At 47.9% G+C, this 27,944-nt stretch overlaps 7 protein-coding genes across 7 annotated transcripts; 5 read left to right on the top strand and 2 right to left on the bottom strand.

The window, feature by feature from the left end:
* Positions 1-920: 920 nt before the first annotated feature.
* FPRO_00292 (uncharacterized protein) lies at positions 921-2,279 on the top strand (the record flags this gene model as incomplete). The annotated part of the gene is made up of 2 exons (XM_031225553.1): positions 921-1,236; positions 1,285-2,279. The coding sequence occupies 2 exons, from the start codon at positions 921-923 to the stop codon at positions 2,277-2,279; spliced, it is 1,311 nt and encodes a 436-aa protein (XP_031076178.1).
* Positions 2,280-3,907: 1,628 nt separating this feature from the next.
* Positions 3,908-5,293, top strand: FPRO_00291 (uncharacterized protein; the record flags this gene model as incomplete). The annotated part of the gene is made up of 1 exon (XM_031225554.1): positions 3,908-5,293. The coding sequence occupies one exon, from the start codon at positions 3,908-3,910 to the stop codon at positions 5,291-5,293; it is 1,386 nt and encodes a 461-aa protein (XP_031076179.1).
* Positions 5,294-6,170: 877 nt separating this feature from the next.
* FPRO_00290 (uncharacterized protein) lies at positions 6,171-7,853 on the top strand (the record flags this gene model as incomplete). The annotated part of the gene is made up of 4 exons (XM_031225555.1): positions 6,171-6,882; positions 6,931-7,124; positions 7,175-7,201; positions 7,236-7,853. The coding sequence occupies 4 exons, from the start codon at positions 6,171-6,173 to the stop codon at positions 7,851-7,853; spliced, it is 1,551 nt and encodes a 516-aa protein (XP_031076180.1).
* Positions 7,854-8,639: 786 nt separating this feature from the next.
* On the top strand, positions 8,640-10,078 carry FPRO_00289 (uncharacterized protein; the record flags this gene model as incomplete). The annotated part of the gene is made up of 6 exons (XM_031225556.1): positions 8,640-8,786; positions 8,893-8,945; positions 9,007-9,258; positions 9,308-9,740; positions 9,795-9,879; positions 9,933-10,078. 6 exons carry the CDS (start codon positions 8,640-8,642, stop codon positions 10,076-10,078), a joined length of 1,116 nt encoding a protein of 371 aa, XP_031076181.1.
* A 1,580-nt stretch (positions 10,079-11,658) lies between these two features.
* On the bottom strand, positions 11,659-12,501 carry FPRO_00288 (uncharacterized protein; the record flags this gene model as incomplete). The annotated part of the gene is made up of 1 exon (XM_031225557.1): positions 11,659-12,501. The coding sequence occupies one exon, from the start codon at positions 12,499-12,501 to the stop codon at positions 11,659-11,661; it is 843 nt and encodes a 280-aa protein (XP_031076182.1).
* Positions 12,502-19,534: 7,033 nt separating this feature from the next.
* Positions 19,535-22,806, bottom strand: FPRO_00287 (uncharacterized protein; the record flags this gene model as incomplete). The annotated part of the gene is made up of 7 exons (XM_031225558.1): positions 19,535-20,878; positions 20,925-21,260; positions 21,305-21,538; positions 21,586-22,233; positions 22,284-22,403; positions 22,457-22,708; positions 22,795-22,806. 7 exons carry the CDS (start codon positions 22,804-22,806, stop codon positions 19,535-19,537), a joined length of 2,946 nt encoding a protein of 981 aa, XP_031076183.1.
* A 4,495-nt stretch (positions 22,807-27,301) lies between these two features.
* On the top strand, positions 27,302-27,856 carry FPRO_00286 (uncharacterized protein; the record flags this gene model as incomplete). Its single annotated transcript, XM_031225559.1, has 3 exons — positions 27,302-27,502; positions 27,556-27,582; positions 27,668-27,856. The coding sequence occupies 3 exons, from the start codon at positions 27,302-27,304 to the stop codon at positions 27,854-27,856; spliced, it is 417 nt and encodes a 138-aa protein (XP_031076184.1).
* Between the last annotated feature and the right edge of the window lie 88 nt (positions 27,857-27,944).

Consider the following 27,944-nt stretch of genomic DNA (forward strand, 5'->3'; position numbering starts at 1 on the left):
GACCAGATTATCGACACCTTGATTCAATAACAGAAGTCTTCTTGCTCCCCAAGGTCTTGCGAACTCTATCTTGAACCCAACTTTTGTAAGACGTTCCCCCCCTAATATAGAACAATAGCCTAAAATACTTGGGTTACGGGCAAGTGTCTAATGAGATTTGGCCGAGTCCTCTTTTACACCTCTGCTACCTCTAAGCTGTGCCTTGTATGATTCGAGTTTTGCTTTGTTGTACAATGGCTTTGTAAGAGACGATAGAGCAATGATTGTGGTGACCACAGCTTTCCTTTGTTCGTTTCTCCTCCTTACTCATACCCACTCAAGGCCGATTGAAGTACTGAGGTTAGATTTCGAGAATTATGGTAGAATTCGGGATGAAGGGCAGCTGATATGAGCCTATCGAGGTGGCCTGAAAAGCACCCACAAGCTTGGAGCTGGTCACCTAGAGTAGAGAAATGCAGCCCCTGCCCGGAATCTTCTACCAAAAGCAGTTGGAACTAGTAACTAGCAATGATCAGTTCAAAGTTCCAATTGAACGGCATCGGTAGAAGTTCAAAAGAAAATGCTTATTTCGGAAACCCTTGAGTTGCGCTGGTGAGTGACTGTTTGGTATGCTAAGTTCTTAGTAATCTATGGTATTTATTCTATGAATACCAGAAGAACAGACATAACATTGTGAGGCCAGTGGCACTGTTCATACGCAAGTTAAACAGCGTACTGACGCTTCTGCCTAAGTCTGCTTCTCACTGCCAGTGGACTGCTCTGTGACGGACTGTGAGACATGAGCATATATTGAGAGTTGTGGACTGCTGCCCCAAACACTTGTACCTTTCAAGCAACAGTGACTTGAGGAAATTCTACGCAGCGCAGAATCTTTGAGAAATTGTCGTTAACTTTGCACACATCAACCTTCAAGCAGCAACATGTCGGCGACACGCAACATGACCCAAAGCCGCCTACTTCGACTACCTCCTGAAGTCCTTCTCCTCATGACGGAAGATGATTTTCTTGAATGGGAAGATCTTTGCAGACTTCGCCATGTATGCTGTTTCTTCTTCCACAGTCTGGGTAAGCGAGTGCTCAGGGCCAGAGACCTTTTCTTCTTTCGCAACGCATGCTTGCACGCTGACGTGGATATATTGATCGAGTGTCTGAATAAAGATGCGATCCCAACTGGTACCGTTTGGGAAAGTCCTCATCGTTCAGCAGGGGATTACGTAGTCGATGGATTCCGAGCGGGTAACTTCTCTGTTGAAAGATTCAAGCAAACCTGACAGTGATTGTCAGACCATGGATACGAGCTTAGTTACTCGGTTAAAAATACTGGTGATGCTCCCGGACATTATCGTCCTTTCTCTGCGGACCTTCTGTTCATGGTATGGGACGCCAATGATGCTGGACGTCTTCAAGCAATTTGCGATGTCATCCACTTCGTTGTCGATAAGGGTATGATGTTTCCAAGCTTTCTCGGATACTCGTTCGAGGCAGAGCGGGAGCCAATGTGTAGAACTTTGATAGGATTTATAATGGCTATTCACTGCCCGGCTTCCATCCTGAAGCTGTTCTTGAAGCAGCTCCATGACCAAGGCTTGACCCTGAAGAGTCTCACCAACAATCAGGTTTATAAAGGCGAAACCACGGAGACCTCCGCGTTCCTATGGGAAATGTTTAGATACATTTTCGATTCACTCCCCCCTATGTTAGAAGAGGATGACGGGGATATGGCCAGGGTGCTACTCAGACTTGAGGATCCCAACGGAATAGCAGACAATTTCGGGGACAAGGTCAAGGCGCTGATCGAATACAACTCTGTTGATTATGGCGAAGCGCGGGTCTTGAAAGGTATTTGGGGAGGTCTTCAGAAGATGGCGCGCAAAAGAATCGAACAAGGCTTCCTCGATTTTGACCAAGACGGGCTCTGGTACTGGCGAGAGCTAAACATGTCAATTGCATATCTTGCTATCGAACGGACAGTCCTGACACAAAGGCCTTTGCACAGTCAGGATCCCCGCCCTATTCACGCATTTGAACTCCATCACCAAGGTTGGTACCCCCCAGAACAGCTAAGCTGGATGAAAATGTTTCTTGCAGAACGCAGAGGGAGAATTGAAGCTTCAAAATTCGAGGACAGAAGTATAGGTGATTGGTGGACCATGCCCCTTTGCGACTGGGACTTTTTCGTCCCACCACACAAGTTTTCCTGCAAGGGTTATCGTGAGCACAGGGCAACTGAAGAAGTCTGGTTGAGAATGAGGGATGAGGCGCCGGATCCCATACCTTGATAGGCGGGCCGTGAATGGTATTGTTGGTACTCAGGGGTGTTGTATGAGGTGTTGTCGTTAAGGGGCTGATGAGGACTAGTAAATTGGCTAGTAGTTTATGATATTGTTTTTGCTTTAGCAGTCTGGATGCGGAGAAAACGAGTATATCAGGAGATTGAGGAACTTATAATTCAACATTATGCTTCGCGTTATTGCGTCTATAAAAATTGTATTTATACTTACTGGTGGCCATAAGTGCTTGTAGCTGACATCTGTAACAGATAAATGATACCTATATTATAGTTAATGTCATGCTAATCATTAGCCTTGCTCACTTGAACGTATATCTTTGTCTTCTGCATATCTTCTATTTAAGTAACTCTATGCCAATTGCCTACATGAAGGAGATGATTCACAGTCAAATTCATATTAGGTAAATGCGACAGTGATTCATAGTCAACCTCGGTCCCCAAAATCACTGTGAAGATCGACCTGGATACAGGCGCCTGGAGCCAGGTCCCCCAACACTACAGGCCACTTCTAATGGCCATGGCCGAGTTTTCCATCACTGGTGTGCAGCTGGACAAGGAACTTGAGGATCAGAGGGTGAGCCTGGCGAACGAGGAAAATATGTATCTCAGCTGTCATGGGTGTCATACAGTTCGAGCGCTGAGGGTTATACACTATCGACAGACTGGAGATACTCCACAGCAGTGAGAGATGAGAATATTGAGTCAATCTCCGCATACCAACAGGCTTCAGCTATGGATGGACAGCCTCTATTGCTGAGAGCGGAACTCTTTGAAAGGCGATACGGGAAGAAAAACCAGTGGAGTTAGGAGGGCCAAGCTATACTGATGGACAGTGTCCGTTGGAGAAGGGGAAATTGTTGCCAGATGATATGTCCTCAGGGGTTGCAAACTGCCTTTCCTAGTAATGCTATATTTTAATGCATCTTAGGGATAGCACCAAGTGATCGTCTCACGAGAATATAATCACTAAAATTCAGGTAAATGCTTCAAAATTACCGAAAAGTTGGTGTTTACCCATCGTCTTTGTGTAACACAACTCGTCGCTCTTCCATCATTAGAACGCGCCCCGGTCGTTTGTTGCCCTCTAGGTATCCTTTTTCCATATGCAGCTAACCTAGAGAAGCATTTCTTGCCGTTTAGATCTGTTATTAAAGTAAGGTTCTTGAATATATCACAAGTGAAGTGTACATGATACCCGCTCTCTTTGTCTCTTCCATAGTCTGAACATAAGACTGCCGAAAGACAAGAACAAGACTAACATCGCTTTGTTTTTCAGTATTTCTTACGTTAGGTCTCGGTTAACAAAGATAGGCCCAATGTTATTGCGTCCTTGGTAGTCGGAGCAGGCCCCGTAATAGATCATTTATCATCATCCTTACCCCTTTGCCTGGAAACAAGCTCTAAAAGGCACAATGAATCCGTGAGAGGGCAATGCACAGTAGTCTTTGATTCCTTTGGACATTGAGCAACCGAATGTAATGTTCAGAAGTCAAAGATTTACGGAGACTGGCTGTTCAGTAGAAAGACATCAGTATAAAATAAGGCCCTGAGGCATGAGTAACAATATTCCGTACACTTGAGCAAACACTATTCAACCACAATAACAACGACGACAAAATGTCTCTTACTGAAAGAAAGACCAAGTCCCAGAAGCTTGGTCTATTTGATCTACCCGATGAACTCCTCCTCTGCATCTTTGAAGCTGAGGATTTGGAATGGAGAGATCATCTTAACATTCACCACGTGTCATCTCGACTCTTTCAATTGACGTTCAAGCACGTTTACAACGGGAAGCGAGAGATTTTCGAACATGCCTGCTATATGGGCAATCTTGATCTCATAATTGAGTGTCTCAAGCACAGAAACGTTCCCACTAGTCGACTTTGGGAAACGACCGGGCGCCGCGAAATCTGCTGGACACCGCTTGATATCCTTTCATTGGGGTTTCTGGATGGGTACTTCTCGGCTGATGCATTCATCAAAGTAGCTGAGTGGCTATTCGCTAACGGATATCATACCGGGCAGGTCGAAAGGATCGAGGGAGAGTTAATAACTTCTTCTGTTTTCCCTCCCCTTGTGCTGACCACGATCCCAACGGCAACAGATGCAGATGAACATCGTGGCATCTGCCAGGTAATCGAGTTCCTTATAGACAAGGGCTTGGGATTTCCGTCTGAAAGGCTACGCAGGGTGTTGCCCGCGAAGAAGGGCGGACATCCAGGATACCGGGAATTTGCTAAGGGCTTTGACAGCATTATGCAGATAATGCTGCAGTCGGCCTCCCCCCCCGCTCTCTTCGAGGTTTTTCTTAACAAGATGCTCTTCGATCGGGGAATGACTCTCAGGTCTCGCCTTGCCCCTGGCCATCGAGTTGACATTGACTGGCACGAATGGACAGGACTCCATGATCTAGTCCACATCCTTTTCGATGACCTGTTTGCTCCATGGATATACAAAGGAGACAGCCCGAGCTACTTTTCCGATACCTTTGAGGCTAAGATCAAGTTGCTCATCAAATATGACGGGATTGAGGACAATGAACAGTCGGCACTTGAAAATATCCTTGAAGCTCTGCGTAGGATCGAAGCAAAGCAGAGAGACAATGGCGGTCTCAACTTTGAACGAGACGGCACATGGTGCTGGCGCGAGATCTGCCTCTCCATCTATCAGACCCCTTTCCTAGGTCGGAGGGTAGGCAATCGATATTCTCAAGAAGACTATCCACAAGCAATTAACCCCATCAACGAGAGACGCGTGCATGAGTTCGCAATCCCTGGTATGCTATGGTATCCCCCTGAGATCCTGGTCGATGCTAGGTCGACTATTTTTGAACATGTTCACGACAAGCTCGACCCATCCTGGCTCGAGGATAACACCGAAAGAGATTGGGTCAATATGCCCTTAGACGCCTGGAACTTTATAGGCGTTAAAAAGCCGGGGCTTGCTTTTATGACAAAAGGGGGCCGTAGACATTTTCTTAGCACCGGTCGGATTTCTCGATGAAGATGTAACTGGAAGCGAGGCAGACGATAGAGCTATCGTTGAGGATCTTGCTACTTATTTTAGGTAGTTGTTTCTCTCTGCTAAGATTTAGATTCGTAGACTAGTTAGAGCGTCAATCTGATTAGATCATAAAAAAGCATAAAACAAACTCTTTGATTTGTACCTACACCCATAGAGACGTATGATGAACTATTGCTGCTGTTCGGGCCAGAACCTCACATTTACAGCAAATCCATAGCATAGCAGAGGAACAAGCTATGGCTAGAAGCCGGGTGTACCAATTGTTTTTGGAACAGGAGGTACTTAATTATTGACAAAGGATGGGCATTTGGTTGAGGTAGGGACATGTGGTTGTTCCAGATAACACTAGAATATGAAAAGAGCTACGCTATATGTCTTCGATCTACAGAGGCTGTTAAGATCGTTGAGTGTCAGACCCAAGACTCCCATTATGCCCTGACATTATTACCGCTGTCATGATTGAAATAAACAGATAAACAGACGAGCAGACATGCGCAGGAACGAACAACCCGTAGTACTCAGGGATGAAAAGACGAAAGCTCCAACCTCCATAATGTCACTGACCATACTCACTGAAAAGATATCAGATTCTTTCCGCCTCAATTCAATATTACTGTGTAGTTGATGTAGCGAACAGCAGCATTGGATGTCCTAGTTTCTCATTATGTTCCCGAAAAGAACTGTTCGTCTCTGCGAGTATAAACTGACACTCATCTGCAGTATCAACTAGAGATCAAACCTCACACACACATTCTTCTCATCACTTCGAGAAACCCAAACGACACCTTCCTTTTCTTAAATACTATCTTCCTTCTCGGAAACATTATCTCTGTAGCATTTCGTTGCCAGGACAATCATGTCCTCGCAACAAAACTCACCTCCTCCCGCCTCGGGCTCCAGCTCTGAGCTCATCCCGCGCAACACTCTTCTCGGTCTGCCCGAAGAGCTTCAAGATCTCATCGCTAGATCAATCAGCGAAGACAGGGACGTGAGCGTCGACGCGTTGTGTAAGCTGACACTGGTCTGCGAGCAGATGCATCGGATTGCCCGCCCGTATGTCCTCCGCGCCACAAAATATATGGCGTTTCAGCGGGCTGTCGAATCGGCCTATCTGCCGAACATGCGTCTCTGTGGCGAATGCCGCGCAGCCCCAGTCGAAATGAGCTGGCCTGTAAGACCTTCTTGGAGGGAGTATCGACCGATCGATGCTCTACTCCTCCACTTGGACGAGCGGCATGATAGTCCGCGAAGCGAACAGTTGCAGAAAAAAAGTCGAATCAGTGTCTATGAAGCTCTTGAGTGGCTCCTTGAGAAGGGTGCTAGCGGAGAAGCAAATCTGGTAGGTGAATCCCTTAACGGGTTTCGATATCTACGGCTGGATATGGGTCTTGGACACATGCCCACGCGACTCCTGAAGCAACTCCAACTTGACATTGGTAGACCTGGAGTTGAAATGTATCTCAAGATGATTGAGCTGTTGAGCAGTTATGACTTTCCGAACCCAACTCGATCCAACGCCCTCGACGGCGTGGTGGCCACTGACAAGTTACCTTTCTACCATCCGGCGTGTGACTAGGCGGACACGCAGCCATACCCTTTCGTCAATGGTGCGATAGCAGACACGTATTTCACGGAATCCCCACTAGACCTGGCGCTCAAGTCGCATATTCCGCCTCGTCTTCTGGAGTTGATGCTGAAGGAATATGCCAGTCGAGGCGTCAGCCTGCTCACATTTTACAAAGAGTGCCCAGAAGGTCTCAAGAAGACCTGTAAGGGAAAGAGGCCTCGTATAGATGATGACTGGGTGGGTGTAAGTTCCGTTGGCACTCTTATCGGAACGCTCCATGCTGATTTGCACAGCACGTCGGTGACCCGTTGGAGAGCATCGTATGCTGGAGAAGTCGCTGACATTTTCCGGCAGAAGCTCGACATCATGGTCAAGTACGAGATGATTGACGTGCTTGAGGAGCTTCTGCTCAAGAGTATTCTTGGAGCTCTGGATGTAATTACAGCGCAAATCACTGCAGCAGGGCGTGTAGTGCCTACGCAGTTCATGCGTTCGTGGGTGACGCTATGCGAGGCAGTTCGACCCTATTGCGCGGGCGGGTATGAGTTTCTGTACGATATAAACCGCGCAATTGTTCGCAATGGACCTGGACGCGTCCATGAGTTCGTTATTGATACCGAGTGGAACCCATGGTACATGTGGTTTATGTGGTCTGATGCATGCAGACGTCGTGACCTGACAATATGGAACATCGGTAGGGCCGAATTCCATAAGAATAAAAGATATTTCTGGCAGAAGCATCACGGGTACGAGATCGAGCATATACTCGGGTACTTTGACCGTGATCAGGTCCAGCCTTGGTACGAGGTTGATGTGGTCGAGTGGTGTCAGCAAATGCTGGGAACTTTTACTGAGGACGGGGTTCCTAATGACTTGAAGTATGATTTCCAGACTTGGTGTGAGTTCATGGAAGGGGAACTTGACGAAGAGTCAATTCCCTTCGAATGGTGGAGCCAGTTCACAAGAGCGTAATGAAAGGAAGCTTGTTTGTTCCTGCAAGAAATACTAGATCTAGCTGGGTACGGGGGTTGAGCATTCGCGATACTGGGGGATAAGTAGAGTCCATTGTTTTTGCTGAACTGAACGAGCTCTGGACGCTCTTGAACTGATTGGATATAAAAGTTTCCGTTGAAGCTATCACGGGTGATGCTAAGAGGTTGATGTGATGTAACGATCAAGGTTGAGACGAGAGGGCACTAGACTCAAAGCAGCCCCCCACTGAACCATCCCATGGCCTTGCCTACTACTGAGACACCGCTTACGGGAGCGACGGGATCTACTGTACAGCACCGTCTAGCAAACAGAACCAAAAGTACAAGTAACTTTTGCGTTTACAGCCCAAGGCTCTAGTTAGTCTAGTCTACTCTAGGTAGTCTCCCTTGATTACCTTGGGTTCCATCGAAGGCAGACGAAGGAGGGGTCGGTTGGGTTCTGTTTGCCTCTGATCCTTTTGTTCTCTGGGTAGGTAATCAAGGTTGCTTTTTGCTATACCGACCTTTTGATTTTTAGCACTAGGCTCTAGACTCTAGACTCATCTTCCCTCTCTCCTTTTCTTTCTTCTTTTCTCTTTTTTCTTTCATCATCTATCGGTATTGATTTGACTCTGATACACAGGCTCTGATATATACCCTGTCCAGAAACATCTCCACTCTTGACAAACGTTGGATCCCTTCAACCAACAACACACCCACTCACCCCCCATATCACTCACATAAGAGCACTGACTGTATCAAGTAATCCTATGGATCGCGATATATCATGACAGACCAACAGCTTCGAGACACCCCCACTGCTACTGCCACTGACTCTCCTCCTCCTCGTCCTCCTCCTGCTGCTGCTGCAGCCCCCGCTGCTCCATCCTCCCCCGCTCCTCAGGCCGAGCTCATCCCCGCAGAGGACCCTGAGGTGCGTTGTACCCTACCTAACCTCCCTCCTCTCTTACATAAAACCTGTAGAGTAATAATCACTGGGAATTAACATCTTGTGTCTTTTTTTTTTGCCGTGTCTGTAGGAAACTTCCGATATTGATCGTTATGAAATTGATTCAGCTCTTGGATCCGATGCGTGAGTTTGCTCCACATCTCGTATGTCTTGCTGTTCCGCTCAACTCACATATCCCGCTCAGTGCCAGTTTCATGTACCCGGACTCGGTGACGGCGAGCATTCTCGAGTACAGAACTATTCAAGGAAGAACATATCACAGCGATCGCTATGCTCATGAATATGTCATGCCGAATGACGAGCAGCAGCTTCAATCGGTTGACATCACCCATCACTACCTCACTATACTGCTAGATAACAACCTCTTCTTGGCGCCCATATCGCCTCATGTCCAGAGAGTTCTCGATGTCGGAACCGGTTCCGGAATTTGGGCAATGCAAGTTTCCCTCTCCGCCTCTCACTTCAATTGACTGACTTGTCTTCAGAGACTTTGCAGATGCATATCCAAGCGCTCAAGTAATCGGCTCAGACCTCTCACCCACCCAGCCTGAATGGGTTCCTCCAAACGTGCACTTTGAGATAGCAGATGCAACTCTCACCTGGCCCTGGAAAGACAACTACTTTGACTTCATCCATATCCGCTACCTCTTTGGAGGAGTCCAAGACTGGCCTGCCCTCTTCCAAGAAGCATATCGCTGCTGTGCACCCGGTGGCTGGGTCCAATCATGCGAGGCTGACATACATTTCTACTCCGATGACGGAACGACAGACAGCGAGCCTGCACTCCAGAAGTGGGCGGATCTGTACGAGAAGGGCGGCGCAGCAACGGGGAGGACGTTTTTTCTTCAGCAGGAGGCGCTGCAGGAGAGGAGTATCACAGAGGCTGGCTTTACGGATGTCAGGATATTTGATTACAAGGTACGACGGCGGATTTGTTTGAGGTGATACCTGCTAACGATGTTTGGGCTGCAGCTACCCGTGGGAGGATGGACCAGTAATCGGAAGCTTTTTGAGCTGGGCGAGTACGTCAGGTTGACTTTGGAAAACGATCTCGAGGGTATGTATCCGCCATCGCATGTCGTCTCGCGCTCGCTGACTCGCTCGTCGCAGGATATACGCTGTATCTTTGGCATAACGTGCTGAACTGGCCGAGGGAGGAATACCCGCAGTTTCTCGCGGCGATGCGAAAAGCGATCAGTAGTCGCAAGGTTCATGGATACATGATGGTACGGTACGTTTACGCGCGGAAGCCTTGAGGCGGCGAGGTATCAACGAATGCGACGAGTTATGAGAATATTGGGCGGTCGGGCGGTCGGGCGGTCGGGCGGGCACATAGAGCTGGAGGATCGTGGGCACATGGGAAAGACGTAGTGCGTGGGCTTGTTTATCTTGACGATCAAAGGCGTATTTTGGACATGGCTGTTGGGATAATATATAATCGGTAGGATATTTGGCAATAGACATACACTCGAGCAAGACGTCTACGCATCAACGCGACGTGACTCCGTTCGACAGCATTTCTTTCCTGGCGCGCAAATTATTTCAATCACCGTAGCAACACACATTAACATCACAGCTTCTTCCTCACCCCCAGGGCAAGCCCCAGCAAGCAATGAAAAAGAGAAGTAGAAAACACGCCTGTCAGACGTCCATCAACACCCACCCCGACCGCGCGCCCGAAGGCAAGACCGCAATCAGGGTCGAGATCATCAAATACAACCATCTCTATACAGCCACCTACACGAAGCAGGCAAGACCGCCATCCTTGCGGACAGATCGAGAGGACCAAGGTATTCACTCTAGGGTGTCGAGGATATGCACTCATCAACCAGGGTGGGATCTGTGGCTCTTTTAGGGAACCAAGAGAAGGTCGAATACTATAGAAATGATTCTCTGAAGTATTGTCGACATGAAGAAGAAAAGAAGAAAAAAGTCTAAAAGGTCGGAGGGAAGGCGCGCTTTTATAGAGTGCCTGTGGGGCGCGGGATCACTCTGGCTTCACCGCCTAAAAGTTGCTGGCAGAATCTTTTTTTTTTTGAGCCTCAGGGTTTTGAGGGATTTTGAGATTCTGATTGGTTGGTAGGATGTGGATTGATGATCCACCGCAGACGACTTTGAGCTGCGCAGCGAATCACAGCGAGGGGAGTGTGGATGCTGCAGTGGTTTTTTTCTACGCGATGCGAGAGCTTCTATTTTTTTTTGAAGTGGATCACTTTGAAGGTTTGCACCGAAATTGAGATCAAATGCGGAAGCAGAATGCGACTGCATGAATCATTGCGCCGAGATGGGAGGCCATACTTGACTCTGACACTCTGTGATGCTCTCGAGACTTGGGTTGGAACGGATTTCGGAGTTGACCTTGTGTAGATCTGCGTTGTGTATCATGTGTAGCATCTGTCTCGAGATATGCATGCACAGTATGGTCAAATGTGAAGTCCTTTCTCATGCAGGCGCATTCATTGTCGTTGTGCGCTCAGTGCGTCGTCTTCTTCACTACTTGTACGCAGGTGAATATACTTCTGTTACGATGTCTCACCTTGATGTACCAGATTCGAACTGAGTATCACTTCGCCTTGAAATAGCTATGGAAATAAAACCATTCACTGGAGACAGGATCTCGCAGTAACTGAGTCCCAAAGCAAGATGTTGTGATTTGACTTTTGGCTTGTCCTCTACCCTGCAGTGCCTGTGCTTGAGAGAACCGCTCGAATTATAACCCGATAACGTTTGGCAAGCATTTCCAGCGGTTTTCATGAGTTTCTCGGTGCACTTGTGAAACTTTATATTGGACTTATGAGATCGCATAGTGGCTATTTCGAATATCGCCAATATAACACTACAGACTCTCATCGCGCTCTCTATACAAAGCCTCTCTCTCAATCCAACCTCTAACCTCATCCCCAACCAACCCATCCAAACTCCCTTTACCACCCTTCACAACCTCTCTCACCCGCGAACTGCTCACATCGCCATCGCCTTCTCTTCCCTCAACCATTTCCACTCTCTCAACCCAAGCTTCATCACCGCCAACATCCCTCACCCTCTCCTTCGTCAACCACGCCCTCTGCTCATCGACTCCTCCCCACGTCTGATCCGGCCTCGTCGTAACTCTCACCTTGCACTTCTCGAAGAATGGCCCTAACGCATTTTGGATACCTTCGTTGTAGTACTTTGGATTAAAAATGCGGACTATCGTGTCAAACCCTGCGAGGAAGGTTTGTACCGGTTGACCTCCGTCTTGTGTAGCATAAAACCCTGATTCTGATATGGACTTCGCTTTATCATGAAAGAAAGGCATCGCCGTAACCGCAACATCGATCTCTACACCCTCGTCAAGCAGCTCCCGCCCCATCGCCTCCATCATACTCAATCTGATAGGAAAACTCGCCGGCTTCGGCGCCTTATCAGCATTATTCACCGACAGCAGCAACATCAGCCTCTTCTCCCCTTCTAATCTCAACGCAGAACGTGCCATGCTTGCGTGCGCTAACGTCGGCGGATTGAAGCTTGAGTCTAGAATCACAAGATTCTGTAGTGGGCGGGTTGGTCGGCGCGGCGCGGGGACATTGGAAGTGTGGGGTAGAGTGCAGAGGATGCGGAATGAGTCTTGCGAGGATTGGAACGACGTGAGGGCGCGAGAGAATGACGCAACGAGCGATCGAGATTCTAGTAAAGGCATTTTGGAGTTTGATGAGTTTTTGGCGCTCATGGTGTGGTGATGCGAAGGATGAGGTTGTAAGTTGTGAGATCGAGCAGTGCAGCAGCAACGTGGGGCAGCGATCGACTGGGGTGAGCCAGAAATAGCTGGAAGGATAGATGTGACTTTGGGGGGTTCAAGACCTCTTTTCTGACATCAAACCAAAGACGTGGCCATCTGTAGCCTCATCGTCGTTGCGTTGGCCCACCGAGATACTCTTGCCAGTATCGCCAGGTGCAAGGGAGCTATCCTAATCACCTTAGCTACGGTGCCAGCTCGGAAGCGGTGATTCGCTTGTTGTGGTCCAGTTCGAGGAGTCGCAAAAGGATCTGGACACGGTCATCACCAGTATCCAGCTATTCCCAGTCGCATGCATAGTAAAAGCACTTTTTTAGGTATAACTTTTCCTGCTTTAGAAGACAACGAGGCCACTGAGCTATGGCAAGTCTGAAAAGGGCCATCCAGATCCTTGTTATTTAGGGCCTGCATGTCCTCAGTATCAGTTGGTTGGCCGGTGTAGCCATAGGCAAATGACGAAGTGAGGTCCTCTCAGCCACAAGACCCGGGATCGTCCCCCAAGGTGCTTGAAAAAACCGTGGAAGGGGGTTTTCAAGTTCACCCGGAGCCTGCGAACATCCGAGCAGCTCCCATTGATCGCAATAGTCTGTGGTGTACTCACTCGGGCATATTGGGTGTGCGATGTGCGATATGCAGATCCAAGAAAATAGGAGGGAGGCAAGTAAGTTGCCATGGTATCTAGGCTTTCTGAGTCTGCACCCAGGGTTTCCATGCCGCGGTGCTTTCCCTTCCAAGGCCACGATCTGATATACATAGGGGTAGGAGTCTAGGCTCGATTGACATGGATCTCCTCCACTTCAGATGCCCTTTGAGCTCCAAAGAGTCAAGATTTTGCAAGCACGAGATCTCCCTTTCAGAAATGGGTGTCTGTCAGTCTCTTCACGTTTCTTTGGCCCTGCATAGCCATAGGGCCAAAAGTTTACCTGCAATTTATATAAGAATGGTCAAGACACTCCGAATCTCGATCTGCTTGCAAGGGAACTCAACCTGGGACTGGCCGCCTAGAATGCGACTAGTGATGCTTTTATGAGTGGGTGCTTTTATTCTCCCCACAGGTACATACATTCTGGAACTGTTCCAGTGGGCATTCCGGCAAGTCAAGAGTCCCTTCGTCCTTGGAGTCGGGGTCTTTGTAGAATAGTTCTAGGTTCCTGGTCATCCTTGGTCCCATGTCCTGTCAAAATCTGCTCACCACGGACAATTGACTGGTCCAAGAATCCCGTGAATGGTCGCCATTTGATGATTATTCAGGTGTCTTAGGAGAATGTTAGCAGGCAAGTTACCAACGTCGGACGGTATTAAGTAATAACTTACGTTTATAGGTGAGGTTTGTAGGTTTCACTTCGAGGGTTCCTGCGCGCTGGCAGTCTCGGCCTTTGCTGCCTCGAGCTCCTTCTTCAGGTCATCGGTAATGTCGAGGCTAATAAATCTCGAGGGACTACTGCCGTGTGGCCAGAAAATACCATCTTCCGGAACAGGTCCACCTGCATGCATATATTGAGAGCTTTTCAGGTCAGAGGACAGCTCCGGAGGTACTGAAATTGCAGGTCACCTCTAATCTCTCCCAGAATCTACAAGATGAGTGAGATGAGGGATGGCTTGGTTCTTCTATATGTAACTCACGGATGCAATAAAGCCAGAGGTCCCTTCAAGAAGGGGTTTGATCCGGGGACAAAATTAGATCTGCCGGTATATCACGTGTATATAAGACGAGGAAGCCAAAGCGAAGATGATAGTGCCATCTCTGAGCTTAACTCTGAAATGAATGAGATAGTCATCTTTATGCAAGATCTGCTCGAGGATCTTGACTGGCCAGTTGTCCTCTATTCTAAGGTCACAGAACCTTCGAAGTCTTTGGTTTTTGCTACCATCCCACTTCAACTTGCCAGGTACGTCTTCTGATTGTTTCTTCTTCTGTCTTTTCGCTGGAAAATAGTTGATGATGGAGCCTGTGGAGAGCTTCCTTATGTTTTCTGGTCTCCATTGTTTTTCTCGATCCTTAAGCTTGCAGAGCTCTGGCACAGCCAGGCTTTGCCGTGACTTGTTAATGTCGCATTTTCTGGCTAGTGCAGCGATCTGTACTCTGACAATCCTGACAAGGTCGAGACACACACTCGTGCTATGTATTGTGAGTGTTGTTGTATTGTGTGGGACTTTGCTGTAAGCGAATTGCATCGTTTACTGTGGTCTGTGTGTCCTTTGATTTGGCCGGCAGGCCATCTGATATATGGCGATGCTCTGATGTGAACCTATTCTTGATGATGGCAGCTTTCGTATTGCCCTGGTCGATGAATTCTCTTTATACTGGTTTCTGAGGAGATGCCAAATGGCAGAGGTGCAAAGGCACCATTAGTTTCGGACCTTGATACTATCTAATGGTTACTGTCTCTGGCTGGGCATAGCCATGACTGCAAATCGTTGAGAATTTAGTTTTCAATTTCATTGTTGTTATCGATCACACTGGCATCGTCAGTCTGCTGTGAGGTCTGTTACGTCCTGGGCGGGTGAGAAGCAAGAGCCTGGCCTTCTTCGTCTTGTCAGTGGTCGGCTCGGACATATATATATATCTCAACTCTTTATCGACCTTGTTGTAGGTGCCACATTCTTTGCGATTCCCTTCTGGTGCTATCTCCTCGGAAGGAAGGTTGAAGTTCATTGAGAAGGAGAAGGACGTAGCCTGGTCATCTCCATGACGGGCTTGGATGTCCCTCTTCAATTGCTCTGCGAACAGTCGAGCGATGGTAATGTGTAAGGAACGGTGAATAGGATCGGTCTCGAAGAGGATTCGTGCAATTTCATAAAAGGACGACCGAGGGCATACAGTAGCCTTGCGCACTTGGTACATGTCCTCTCCTCAAGTGATGGTGAGGTCTGAATAGCAGACCATCATGTTGTATCCCTAGGGTCTGATAAAGATACAATCGCCCTTTCTTTGGACTTTGATCTTGTGCTCGGAGCACTGTGTTGAGTTCTTCCTCGGCGTCCTATCCATATTTGTCCAATTGACGTAGGTCATCGTATTGTTCCTTACATATATCGAGGGGGGGATACCGATTCATACTCCGTACCATCTGGAAGCACAAATTGGTTCGTAGGCGTAGATAATGTGTTGTATCGAGTATGATGATTGGTATCAATCAAGCAGCCCCAGCCTGGACGATTTGTTCGTACAGAGTCTCTCCTAGGGTATGCTTGAGGGGCTGGAGCCACTTGCCCTCGCCTTGTTCCTCCACAAGATGTTGTGCTTTGATGATCTCCAAAACCATGAGCATCACAACTTCCGCGTTGTTCTGCTCTGAAACATATAATATATTGGGCGATTTCGGCCTCTGGGGGCAATGGAAGGCACCTGTTTCGATGAAAGTTGGCAAAGGTTTTACGCAACCCATTGTCGTAGATGATCCAGAGGAAGAGGCTAGCAGTAACTGCGGGGGATCTTGGAAGTATCAAAGATATAATGGAATATATATATATAAATATAGGTTTAGGAGAGAGAGCGCCATCCTCGTCACGAAGAGACTCTCCACAGCCGTAGGTGCGGACTGAGCTCAGCGGTGACGAATGGCTCCTCAAGTTTCTCCAGACGATCTCTGGCCCATTCGTTTTCTAACCAGGCCAGCTCGCTGAAGCCCCATGAGACTTCGTATTGCTAATAGCTTCATGTGGTGTCCACTCAACGCCGGAAATATGTTCAGTCCTATATCTCTGGTGATGTCTCTATAGTCCTCCTTCTTCTCTCTCAGATGAGTCCCAGATGCTGTGTCAAGACTATCGCAACCACAAGATTTCTCATTTCGACTGCTAGGATCTTTGCTAGGGCCCTGTGAGAGACGGGCCATGGCAGCCATCTTTTGACTCATGGCTTTGAGAGTTTCAGCCCACGGGGAAATTATGTCGCTTTCATGCTCGTCATGCTCCACCTGAGGTCTTTTCCTCTTCTGTGATGATGGAAGGTAGCCTTTTGAGGCTGACCGACCAGAATCCTTTCCGTAGAAGCATATATAACGTCCATTTTCGTTTGACGAGGCTACAGCGGCTCTATGCTAGGCTGAGCTTTATGGTTTATATGCACTGCAGAGGAACCGCAATCCCTGCACGCTCGAAAGGCTAATAACTTACTTCTGGTTGAAGTTTGAAGAGTGGGAGAGTAAAATTTTCGTAGAGTACGTCCCGAACCATCTTCCAGGTTGCCGAGATCTGTTCAACCGACTCATGGTCCCCAATATCAGGTTAGGGGACAAGCAATCACCAGGCTTGCTCGTTGTGACGTTTGTACCAAGTTTTCTCACGCCCCGGTTGAAACCGTCCTGGCTGGGTCCCACACACCATAGACTTCAAATTTCTTTAGATAGTAGCCCAGACGGGGCCGTATTTCAGGTACTTTAGCCCCTCAATAAAAGAAGGGCATACATATTTCCGAAAGGCTTGTTTAGCAGCTTCGTCAGGGCCATGAGTCCAGGCGTATCCTACCCACACAACGTGGTGGGCATAGCGGTTTTAGGATTGCAGGAGCTATCTCCTCTTTGAAACCATTTACAAAGCCGAAAGGATGTAGACGTTGAGTGCAAAACACTCTCTGAGGAGAAACTTGACCATGTTTGTGTCATAGTTGTAGTTTGCTACCGTAGGGGGTTACAACCCGTGGGAGCTGGGGGAGAGTGCCGGCAACCGTGATGCAGTAACTAACTGTTCAGCCGTGATAATATAGTCTCAAGGGTTGTTAAGCACATACGGAAGTTTCTTTGTTTTCGGTGCACAACGGCCCGTCGTCGGACTCGGCACCAGCCATCTCAGCGGCAGATCTGGTGAGAGATGCCTTAAAAGTCCAAGTTGTGATGATACAACAGATGGTGCCAACCTTGTTGTCGATGAGTGGGTATCGTGAGTCAAGAAGATAAAAGGGTGAGAAGACGACACTTGAGTGACGAGATAGAGATAATGAGCTGTGAGATGGGAGACAGGTTATCATAAGGGGATGGGAACGGCATTGCACATACGACTCCAGTAAAGCCTTGTACAAAAGCATGGACATGGAGTGACGGTCGACTCTGCTTCGCTGTCTGTGTTGGATCATTACATTAGATAACCCTCTCAAGAGGCGGTTTGTTCTGATTGAGACTCACCTTGAACGATGGAACACGAGAGGAGCCAAGATCCCTTTGACGAGAATCTGGACGGTGTAACCAATGGACACTCTCTATCGTTCTTCTTTGGGGAACTATAGCCGAGTGGAATGCTTTGTGGTACCATGCCGGCTGGCCTTTTCAGCAAAGCTATTCTCACTACCCAAGCCGTTCCTTATTATTCAAGTGCTTTTCGAACACTTCGCGGGACTCTTTGCACGCCAGCGCACGCAGTTGAATTTCGACAAGACATATGGTGGAGGAGAAGGGGTATCTTAGAGATGTGACGAGAACTGTGTTCGTAGCTGGGCTCAAGCATGAAAATAGCCAACTACTGTACGTATACGGCAAGCACCACAGCTAAAAATATATGTGAAACATACTGATCAAGTCATGATCCGCGGGTGGAACTCTATGGAGAGACTTCTCAGCCTGGATAACCCTTCTAGCTGGTCGGCAATGAGGGTTAACCAGTGAGGGATGTCTACCGGTCGGTGTATCCCGCCGATGGGCTATCTCTCTGCCGGGCTCTCCTCTTGCACGATCAGCTGTTCAAGGTTCTCCAGCTGGTTTTGCAGTCAGATCTCTAGATGAGAGTCAGTGTCGCAACTCAACGAATGGAATCAGATAGTACTCACGTATATATCTCTAGCTTCTCGGTTATACCACAAAGCATAGCTAATCAAGACACAGACGTAGAACACGACTTGTACAGCAACGCCGACCGAAACCCAAAATTCCTCGTTGTTCACCAGCAGCACCTGAGCCGAAAACCGCTGGCAGTACTCGGCTCGTTCACTGATACCCCAGTGAAGACCCCCATTTGGACCCCATTTGGGCTTGATAATCTCCGCCGAACCTTCTCACGGTCAAAGGCTTTGCGAGTTGTGGGATATATAAGGGAGTGTTGTGATAGTTGGTTAAGCTCAGGACAGTATATAAGAAAGAGGCCTTCGGGGTTGAAATCCTCATCGGAGACGAAGAGCTTTTGCAGATGTGTTATACCTATATAGTACTATAGTGCCAAGTGGATTGATGAGATGATGGAAAAAGAAGAAGGAAAGAAGAAGACAGAGCCGTGGTATTTATACCCAGAATCTCAAGCTCGGAGAGAATTCACTCAAGTAAAATCTTTGCTAAGTGCAGCCTAGTTTGCATATCATTGACAACCAGGCTTCAGTTTGGCCTCTGTTTGCTAAGCAAAAGAAACCACCAAGCGATTCCCTCTGACACAAAATTTTGGGGTTTCCAGAAAACAAAACGTAATTAGATGAAAGATTGCCATATTCTAATAGGAATGTTGAGTTGTTTTTGAGAAAATCAGCCCAGTTCAAACACCAAGCAGAACGCCATAGATTTCTAGCAACAACTTTTGACAAAGGATAAGCAAATGGCTTAGTTTGAAGGCAGAAAACAAGGCAGAAGCTCCAAGTGACAAAACAACGATGTCACAGGATTGGGGGGAATCGTCATATCGCTGAGAAGATTTGTGTTCTAGAGACAGATTGAAAAAGGGGTGAACCCTCCGGGCGGGATCACCGACAATTTTGTCAAGTAGTATACCAAAAGACCTCCAAACCTATCATAAGTTTACCTAAATTTTGGACAAGGCAGTGAGGCATCTGAGCTCTGTGTCACCAACTCACCAACAAACTAACGAACATCTGGAACAACATTGAACCAAGTAAGACCATTCTGCCTAAATGTTGATTGTATAATTATCAAAGCCTCAAAAAAACAAGGCAAAGACCAAATAAGAACCCAAAACTCCTTTAGACACCATGCATCTCGCCATCACCTCATTCACATTACAGTTACTCCGCACTCTGCCCATCCATAACACCTCCGGAGAACCACTCGGCTAGCGTACTAAACCGATCCTCGCTGTTCTCCAGGTCCATCTTGAACAGGTCATGCTTGCCAGCCCGTTCCTTCTGACCCTCACGCATCTTGCGGATCATGTCATTCTCCGGTGCACATTTGGGACACTCCGCATCGTCGTCGTTGCCGCCGTTTCGAACACAGCGTTGGTGGAAACTGTGTTTGCAGAGGAAGTGGACGGCTGGTAGGTCAAGGCGCTGGCTGCAGTCTGAACACCAAGTTGCTTGGAAAACGGCGGGTTTGGAGCCTAGGTCTGCAAGCTCCACGCGGCGCTTTTCCGTATCGCCGCGGAGATTGTTGATGCGGTTGCGGTTGGTAGCAATTTCTTTGCGCTCTCTTGTGATTGTCTCGTGAAGGTATGGTTTGATCATGCCCATGGTAGCTACGCCACCGCCTGAAGATTGACCAACAAGTGTTTGAATGACCTGCAAAGGAGCCATGAGCCCATCTTTGTCGATCTTGTTTAGCACGTTGGCCAACTCATCAGGGCCAGCTTCCTCCAGTACCCTTTGGTCAGAAGTGAGATATGCCAGCGCAGCTGGATACAACTGTGGTTCCTCAGGGCCGTACTTTCTGAGGGCCTTCATGGCACCTCGTGTGTCCTTAGCTGATGTGTAAGATCTGAAAATGTCAAAACGCAGTCCTGCCTGTTCCTTGACAAGGATAGTTCCGTCTTGGAAATTTGCAAGATGCGAGAGAAGTAGAACATTCGAGCTTTCCATAGGCACATGATCACCCTGGATGAGTTTCTTCGCCTTGGCCTCCCAATCCTCTTTATGATCCTGTCCCTTCTTCTCGCTTGCCTTGTACAAGTACATCTCAAAGAGAGTGGTGTAAAGATCTGTTCGGTCACTCGACTTGAGCTCCTTTTCTTCGAGACACGCTTCGAGGAAGACAATAAACTCATCGGGGTGGTCGATGAACGATGAGAACGCGGTTCTTGGTGGAGGAGGGGTATACTTTGGTGCTGGTATATCGTCGTTGTCCACGATAATGTTCCCATCGCTAACCACAGCCCTTGTGTTTCCGACTGTGCCAGGAGATGCGACGGAAGATGTATTCATATAAGGTAAGGGCAGCAGGTTGGACAAATTCTGAACAGCGCTGGCCGCCCCAGCCGCAAAGCCACCACTGGCGGGTGTATCAATCTCGTTTTGTACCGTCAAAGTGCGCCGAGGTCGATAATTTCCTGTATAATAGTCCACGAATAGCTTGGTAGCATCTTGAGGACAATTCTCTATGAGCACTCGGGCGTATTTCTGTAGGCAAGGGTATGCCTGGACATGTTAGCCATCGTTCACACCAACAAGCGCTGCCACGTACGATATCAGGATCTTGACGCCAAACATAGTCGAGCGCTTCGACATAGTTCTTGGAGTCCTCTATCAAGATATCCACCACAAGATCGGTCTCGCCGTGCTTTTTAGCAAGATATGCAGCCTGCTCGTAGTATCCGCCTTGACGGCACATGGCAATTGCTGTATCAAGATCAAATTTGAGGTCGCCAGGAGACTTGATGAACTTTTCAAGCTTGTTGATGTCTTTAAGCTTTGCGTAACAGTTGAGCAGCAGGGTTGTGTGGTCCGCAGTCGCTTTTCGATGTTCATGAAGTTGTTCAAGATATTGAATTAGGTTGTGAATGCGTTGCGTATCAAGGTACTATGAATATTAGCCTTGCTCATGCTTAGAAAAAAGCTCCTCACCTTGCGGATGACTTGAGATGGCTCAGTTGTATCAATGGCTCGAATATACTGAACCATGGCGCCGTCATAGTCGGCTTTCTGATACAGGTGATCGCCAAAGCGGCGGTAAATAAGGCTTTGCTGCTCATTACCCATTCCAGACTTTTGCGCCAGCTCGATAGCCAGAGGAAACATGTTCCGCTGATACAGCATCTCCAGTCGTTGCTGCAGGCTTTTCTCATGATACCGGTAAACCTAATGAAGTTAATAAGAGACCATCGAAACCGGCAGACTCAACTGACCTTGCCATCTTGGAGGACAGTGAAGAAATCGCCCCAGATGTCAACAAAGTGTCCCACAGGTGACATCAACGTCTCTGTATGGCCGATAACTCGAAGATCCATATCCAGTAACACAAAGGACGACGCATTGAATAATGAATTAGTAGTAGTATTACCAAAACGTCGCCTCATTGCCTCAGAATCCTTTGCAGTGCTGCTCGCTGGTGGACACGCAAGCGCAACATATTCATTGTAAACATCAATCTTGCTCTTTGGCGATTCATACGCCTTGGGCGGCCCTCGGCCGTCCATTGTGTATGTGTAGATAGCATCGTCACGCGCAACAATGACGCCGTCCGTATTTGGGTCACGCGTCATGCAACCCACTGCACATCCAGCATCTTCGATGGTCTTGGGCGGCAATCCATGGCCCTTTTTGGATAAACCGAGCTTCAATATTCGCGAGGTCGTGGAAACGAACAGAGTGGTGAGCTTTTGTGCGGCATCCCATGCGAGTTCAACACCGGTGATAGGCTCTTCTGATTCGAAAACGATTCGTTGCTTGGTACCGAGATCGTGGACCAATTCACCTCGAATTACGGTAACTGCGCCGTTAGTGAATCCCACAGCGATTTGTGTAAGATCGTCCGTAGCCGTAAACGCAGATATCTTGAACCCGTCAGTTTCCAACGTCATATCGGGTTCCCAATAAAACTCACGGGAAATTGTCGTCGGTTATTGTTGATCATGACCGTGCTCAGACATGTCGGTGTGTTGGTCTTCTTAACAAGCTTATCGAGCGCCCACACCTTGAGAACAGGCTCACTGCTCATGTCCTCCTATCAACACCGTCAGTCCATCGGTTCGTCATCTAAGCTTCAACAGCCCGTACCGCAACTGTCAACAGGAGACTTGTTCCTTCGACCTGGCGCATATGCGTGATGCTCCCAGCCTCGTAAGCCTGGAAGCGCTTGACAATCTTCCATGATTTATTTATTATGCTGACGTATCCTTCGAAAGATCCAAGGAAGAGGCTGTCAGAGCCTGCGCAAACGCTCGAGATCTCGTTGCCCTCGAAGAGCTGTCGGGTTTCGTCGTCGGCGATGTTTATCTGGACGACGTCGAAGAAGTCAAACGACTTCCACTGCGATTCATTGTCAGCATGATAAGTCTCGAGGTGCACATGAACGGTAAAACCCCATGCGCGCACGATAGCAGGGTGGTACTTACTGAGATGGCCATCTTGAAGCATTCGGGAATGTCTTGAATTGGAGAAGATGAGCCGCGGCGCGATGACGAAGGTGGGACGCTGAAGCTGGGGAGCTCCAGGAGCTTGCCTAGCGCCACAGTGGCTGCTACTCCAGGGGCACCCAACCCATCATTGTAGCCGCATAAGGCTGCATGCCTTGGAAATCGACTTAAACCTCAAGTAGGTCTTTTTAGTCAAATAGAAAGGATTAACTCTGAAGTAAATGATTTAATTAAGTCTAAAAGAATTCTCTTAGAAGAGAGACCAGACTGTTGTTATAAACTACCCGGTCCTTCAGAGACGAAAGAAAACTCCAGACCTTGATCCTCAATGATAAAAGACCTAGTCAACTTTCTATAAGTTTAAGATATCTCTTACTAAATTTGGGATACTTTCACTAAGTTTAGGATACCTTTGCTAAGTTGAGGATGCCTTCTGCTGAGTTTATTTTGATATTGGATGTGATCAACTCCAAAAGTCTGCTGATATCCTGTTGGACGACCCTATTAGAATAACAACCGGGCTCCTTTATCTCCATATCAGTAGTGTCAAATGGCACAGCAATCGGCATGTTGACCGCAATCCAATCTCATACGCCTTTCTATTACCCCAGACTACTGATCCGCAGAGCCTTTGCCTAATTTTCGTCGCTTCATATGGGGCTTATCTTCGTAGTGGGAAACAATAGGATGCGCCTCCTTCAAATGACTTTTCATCTCGAGTCCATTCTCTCGCTATAGTCACATTTTTTGCCGGAACATGGGCAGAGCTCAACACCTTCTTGATCTTTGATCTGAATCTGGATGTGATGCTACAAATCCCAGAAGGTGCAATATGTAAAGACCAGTTGGGTCGGCATCGTTATGAATACAGAGGGGACAGATCTGGGGGACTAGTGTCCGACCAACAGACATCGGAATAGTAGACACAATCGGAAGGGCTTCGCTCAAGTGTCTTCCCGCATGCGTTCTCTCTTCAGTAGGTCCAATGAGCCAGCCCATGACGAGCATCATGTGCAGTGTGAGGTTCAGAACTGTGGGCAGGGAGCCAAAGATGCCCAGATACTCGGGTTCGTATGATTTGGATACGATGGACGAAACATCTTTCGAACTAGCAGAAAGGTTAGGTTTGGCTGCCGTCAGAGGGCCTTCTTGGACGGCTAAATCGTTTCGTATGAAAGGGCTCATTTGCCTTCGAAGGTCCCTGTTCTGAACTCGGTTGGATTCTCGCTCTATTGATCATAACAGACAGCTGATGTTACCAATGATAGCATTGACCTTCAAAGTAGTTGCCAATCTTCCAACGCGAAAGCGTGCCAGGTACCGAGACCTCGGTGAGCAAGAAAACACCAGCCTTGATATAGGATGCTAAAATAAACTTAGCAAAAGGTATCCTAAATTTAGGCTAAACTTATACCAAGTTACCTAAATCTTTTCATCCTTTAGGATCAAGGTTCTGAGATTTCTTTCCTCTCCTAGCAAGAGTACTCTTTGAGAAGAATGTGATCCTGGTCATGGCCATCAGGAGCGAAAAGTTCAACCTGGGCGTCAACTTCAGGGTGCTCATCTTCCATGAACTCAATGAATCACTTCTTGGAGAGTTTCAGCGTATAGAGAGCGGTATGGGCAAGGGGCTTTTGGGCCACCTTCATGTTCTGCTCCTTCTGTTTCTCGAGTTCTTCGGATGTCAGACTGTCTTGGGCTGCAGCGAAACGTGCTCGCCGTTTCTCTCGATTGCTGAGTCGGGGCATGGTGACTCAGGAGTTTCAAGGATAACATGAGTGGATTGATTCAAAGTAGCAGAAGTCATTGACCTAAAGATTCCAGGGTTAGAAAACTGAGAGTCCTTTCAATATGAATGCAAAGACTTACCAGAAATCAAGGGAAAACGCCACTCTGCTGTTCTCAATGCGTAGAGCGGATAGATTGCTTTGCCTATCGTCTCAAATCGGCCCAAGTTGCATAATGAATCTGACGCAATCAATGCGAATAATGATGAGAAAGATGGGAAACGATAGAGGCTTTTCGAGCAGGGAAATAAAGCAAGATAATATGCCAGCTATATCTGGGAGGTACGGTATTTGTCATGATGATTTCAACTCGAGGGGAGCAGGGATTCCGACCTTGAGGAAGTCATCGAAGTCATTCGCTTATTTTGGATTGACTTTAGTCATCAAGAGCGTCGTTAGTTGCTTGTTCTTTCCGCAGAGCTCGAATCTGTGCGGCTGACTTGATGTCGTGTAGCTCCACGAGCATTGGATGGGGTGATATGCGTATTGCCGGGCCTTGACAAGCAAACTCCAAGAATCCCCATTCTTAGCGTTCCTGCTGACATAGTACTGGTGCATGCTTTCTTCTGACTTCTGAAAATCTGGGTCGATGTCTGAATTTCCAAGGGACGGGGATCCTGTGAATGCGTGGTAGTGGTAGGAGCTGATGGTCGACAGGCCGACGAACTGTGACAGCATCCAATAATTGGACAAGTCTCTTATCATGAAACGGCCCTTAGGCACCTCATTTGTCTGGTGCGGTCCATCGTTTGCGAATATAGCCCCCATGGCCCCCAGAGTGTGGATGGTGTCCACGGGGTAGAGAAAGCAGCGCAAAGCTGTCTAGCCAGGTGTTGTCGATCGGTGTCCCAGACATCATGATGCAGTTTTCAAACCTATCCCGGAGGTTGAATATCGCTCTGTAAGTTCGGCTGCGCGTGTTTTTGATGGCATGGACCTTTTGGTAGCCCGAATATACCAGAGAGAAGACAAAGGCTGGGTCGAGCTGGATATTCACTGCGCTCAATTGATCCCGAACGAGCGGCTCTGAGCATAGAGTAATATCTTTGTATGCGACCAAGTTCTCCTGACACTTGGTGATATGATGCGATGATGACCTTGTATTTGTAGAGCTGTATCGGGGATACCTGTTCACCAGCGAGCAGGAGAGCTGGGAGAAAATCCTGCAAGACGGAATTAGATCCTAGCATATAAGAAATATGATGGCAACAACACTTACGTCTTTGAAGTACTTCTGGATTTCAGACACCCACTGGCGACAACAAGACAGGGGGGCAACGGCCACACATGGACCTTATCTAATATAAGACTTGAGTGCTATGATAGAAAGTGCCGAGAGAGTCTTGCCGAGACCATGAAGGTCTCCGAGAATCATGCCTTTGAATATGAACTTCATGGACCACAGAGCCTTTGAGACTGCATATTGTTGGTGGGTTTTGAGAGCGATCTCGGGTCTGAGACCAGGAATTCTGTCGAGTGGTTTGAGGCGGTGTTTGGCTAACCATTCTCATGGCGTTGGCGTAATATTTGCAATGCAAATATGCAATGCCAATATGCAATGCATCTAGTCACTGAACGACTGCGTTCTGGCAAACACCGGGGTCAGAGTCGCTATCCGAAAAGTCACTTTCGGAGTCGAGGTCCAGATCAAATTCGCCGTCGGAGTCATCTGTCGAGTCGCCATCGCCGTCGTCCCCTTCATCCTTATCTTCGTAATCGAGGTTCTCTTCCTCGTCGAGATGTTTTCTACGCGCTTGCGATCCGCTGCGTCTGGATTCTCAAGCCATCCGCTTCCTCCCACCAGTGCATCGGCGAGATCTTTCATTGATGGGAATGCTTCAGTCGCTTGATTCTCCATTTCTGCAGTATCTGCTTTCTGCTCAGAACTAAGGCCGGCAAAAGAGGTCGCCATCTTGCCAAATAGGAGACGTCGATGTTGATACTGATTAGCTGTAGATGAATATTAGCTTAAGTGGAATTCGTAAGCCAAGTCCGATATTATTGATGCGATGCGACATACCGATAGAGTTATTTCATATAGACTGTGTATCGGAGAACTGGAGTTCGTAGTGTGTGAAGTGAAGTGGTGATGGAAGAGAGAAGTGGTGATGGAGGAGAAAAGGAGATGAGGTAGACATAGAGAGAGAATGAAGTTTTTTCTGCGAGCGACCCGTCGGGCAGTGATTCACTGGCATTCAATGAAATTCACATTTTTTGCTGCATTTTCCACCATTTCAGTGGCATCATCCTAAGTTTAGGGCAATGGTTGTAAAATATCCATCTCTACCTTTTACGTCTTCAGAATATCACATTTCCCTCCCTTCTACCTTCTCATCCCCAAAACAGCACGCTCGCACAGCCGCACATATGTGCTTTACTCACTACTCACCTTAAAAAAGACCGATCATTTGATTCACAGAGGAATCATAAGGTATCTCCAACGTACTAAGCGCCATTCAGTGGAAGAAAGGGCCATAGGGGACTATCTTAGCTGATCATAGTCTCTCAAACGACGACCAGATCTCGGGAGCTTTCTAGCAGAGATAGAAGTCGTCGAGTGTTACTTGAGCTGAGCCAAGTCTTTCGACCGGCCTCCAACAGTAAACTTGCCGGTCAGTGGCAGTCAGATTCACCGAATAACACCTGAGCCCATCACAGTTTGTCACACGCCATCTAACACCACAAGCGCTACTCGAATCATGAATGGCTCGACGGAGAACAACGAGACCGCGCTCCTCTCATTCCACACGAATTTCTGGATCGGTGGGCTGCGAAGGGGAAGGCAAAGGAGATCCTCGAACCTCCCCATGGTGTCTCGCGGAAGAAGTGGGAGAAGCATATCGCCCGATACCTTGGAGAAAGGCCAAGCCCACCGACATGAAAAGTTCCTGGCCAAACAGGTCCGCTATATTATTGTAGCTCTTAATCGGGTAAACCTCTAACGTACCATTAGGAGACCAAAGTCAAAAAGCACTGGAAGGTAAAACAGAGTTTTATGTATCGGTCTGACGACCTATGTGCAGCGTGTCGGTTTGTAAAAAGTCCGTCCGGACTCCATCACGGAGGAAATGCTGGGTGAGGATGGCAACATCCCGATGAACGAAGAAGAAGACAGTGGCGAAGACACTGATCATCACCTCAGCACCGACGATCCTACCATCCACATTCATGGTGGTGAGGCTATCATGAAGGCCGATTTCGATGAAGAGGACGCCTTAAACGTCGCCGATGACGATGAAGCTAACCTTGAGTAAATGGCTCGAACCGATGTCAAGGAGGGCGGCATATGTCGTCGGGAGAGGGGGATAAGTAGTAGCACCCAGGAGATCTTTCAGAATGGAG

The sequence above is a fragment of the Fusarium proliferatum genome (assembly GCF_900067095.1).
Source record: "Fusarium proliferatum ET1 genome assembly, contig: FPRO_scaffold001, whole genome shotgun sequence".
NCBI classification, from domain to species: Eukaryota; Fungi; Ascomycota; class Sordariomycetes; order Hypocreales; family Nectriaceae; genus Fusarium; species Fusarium proliferatum.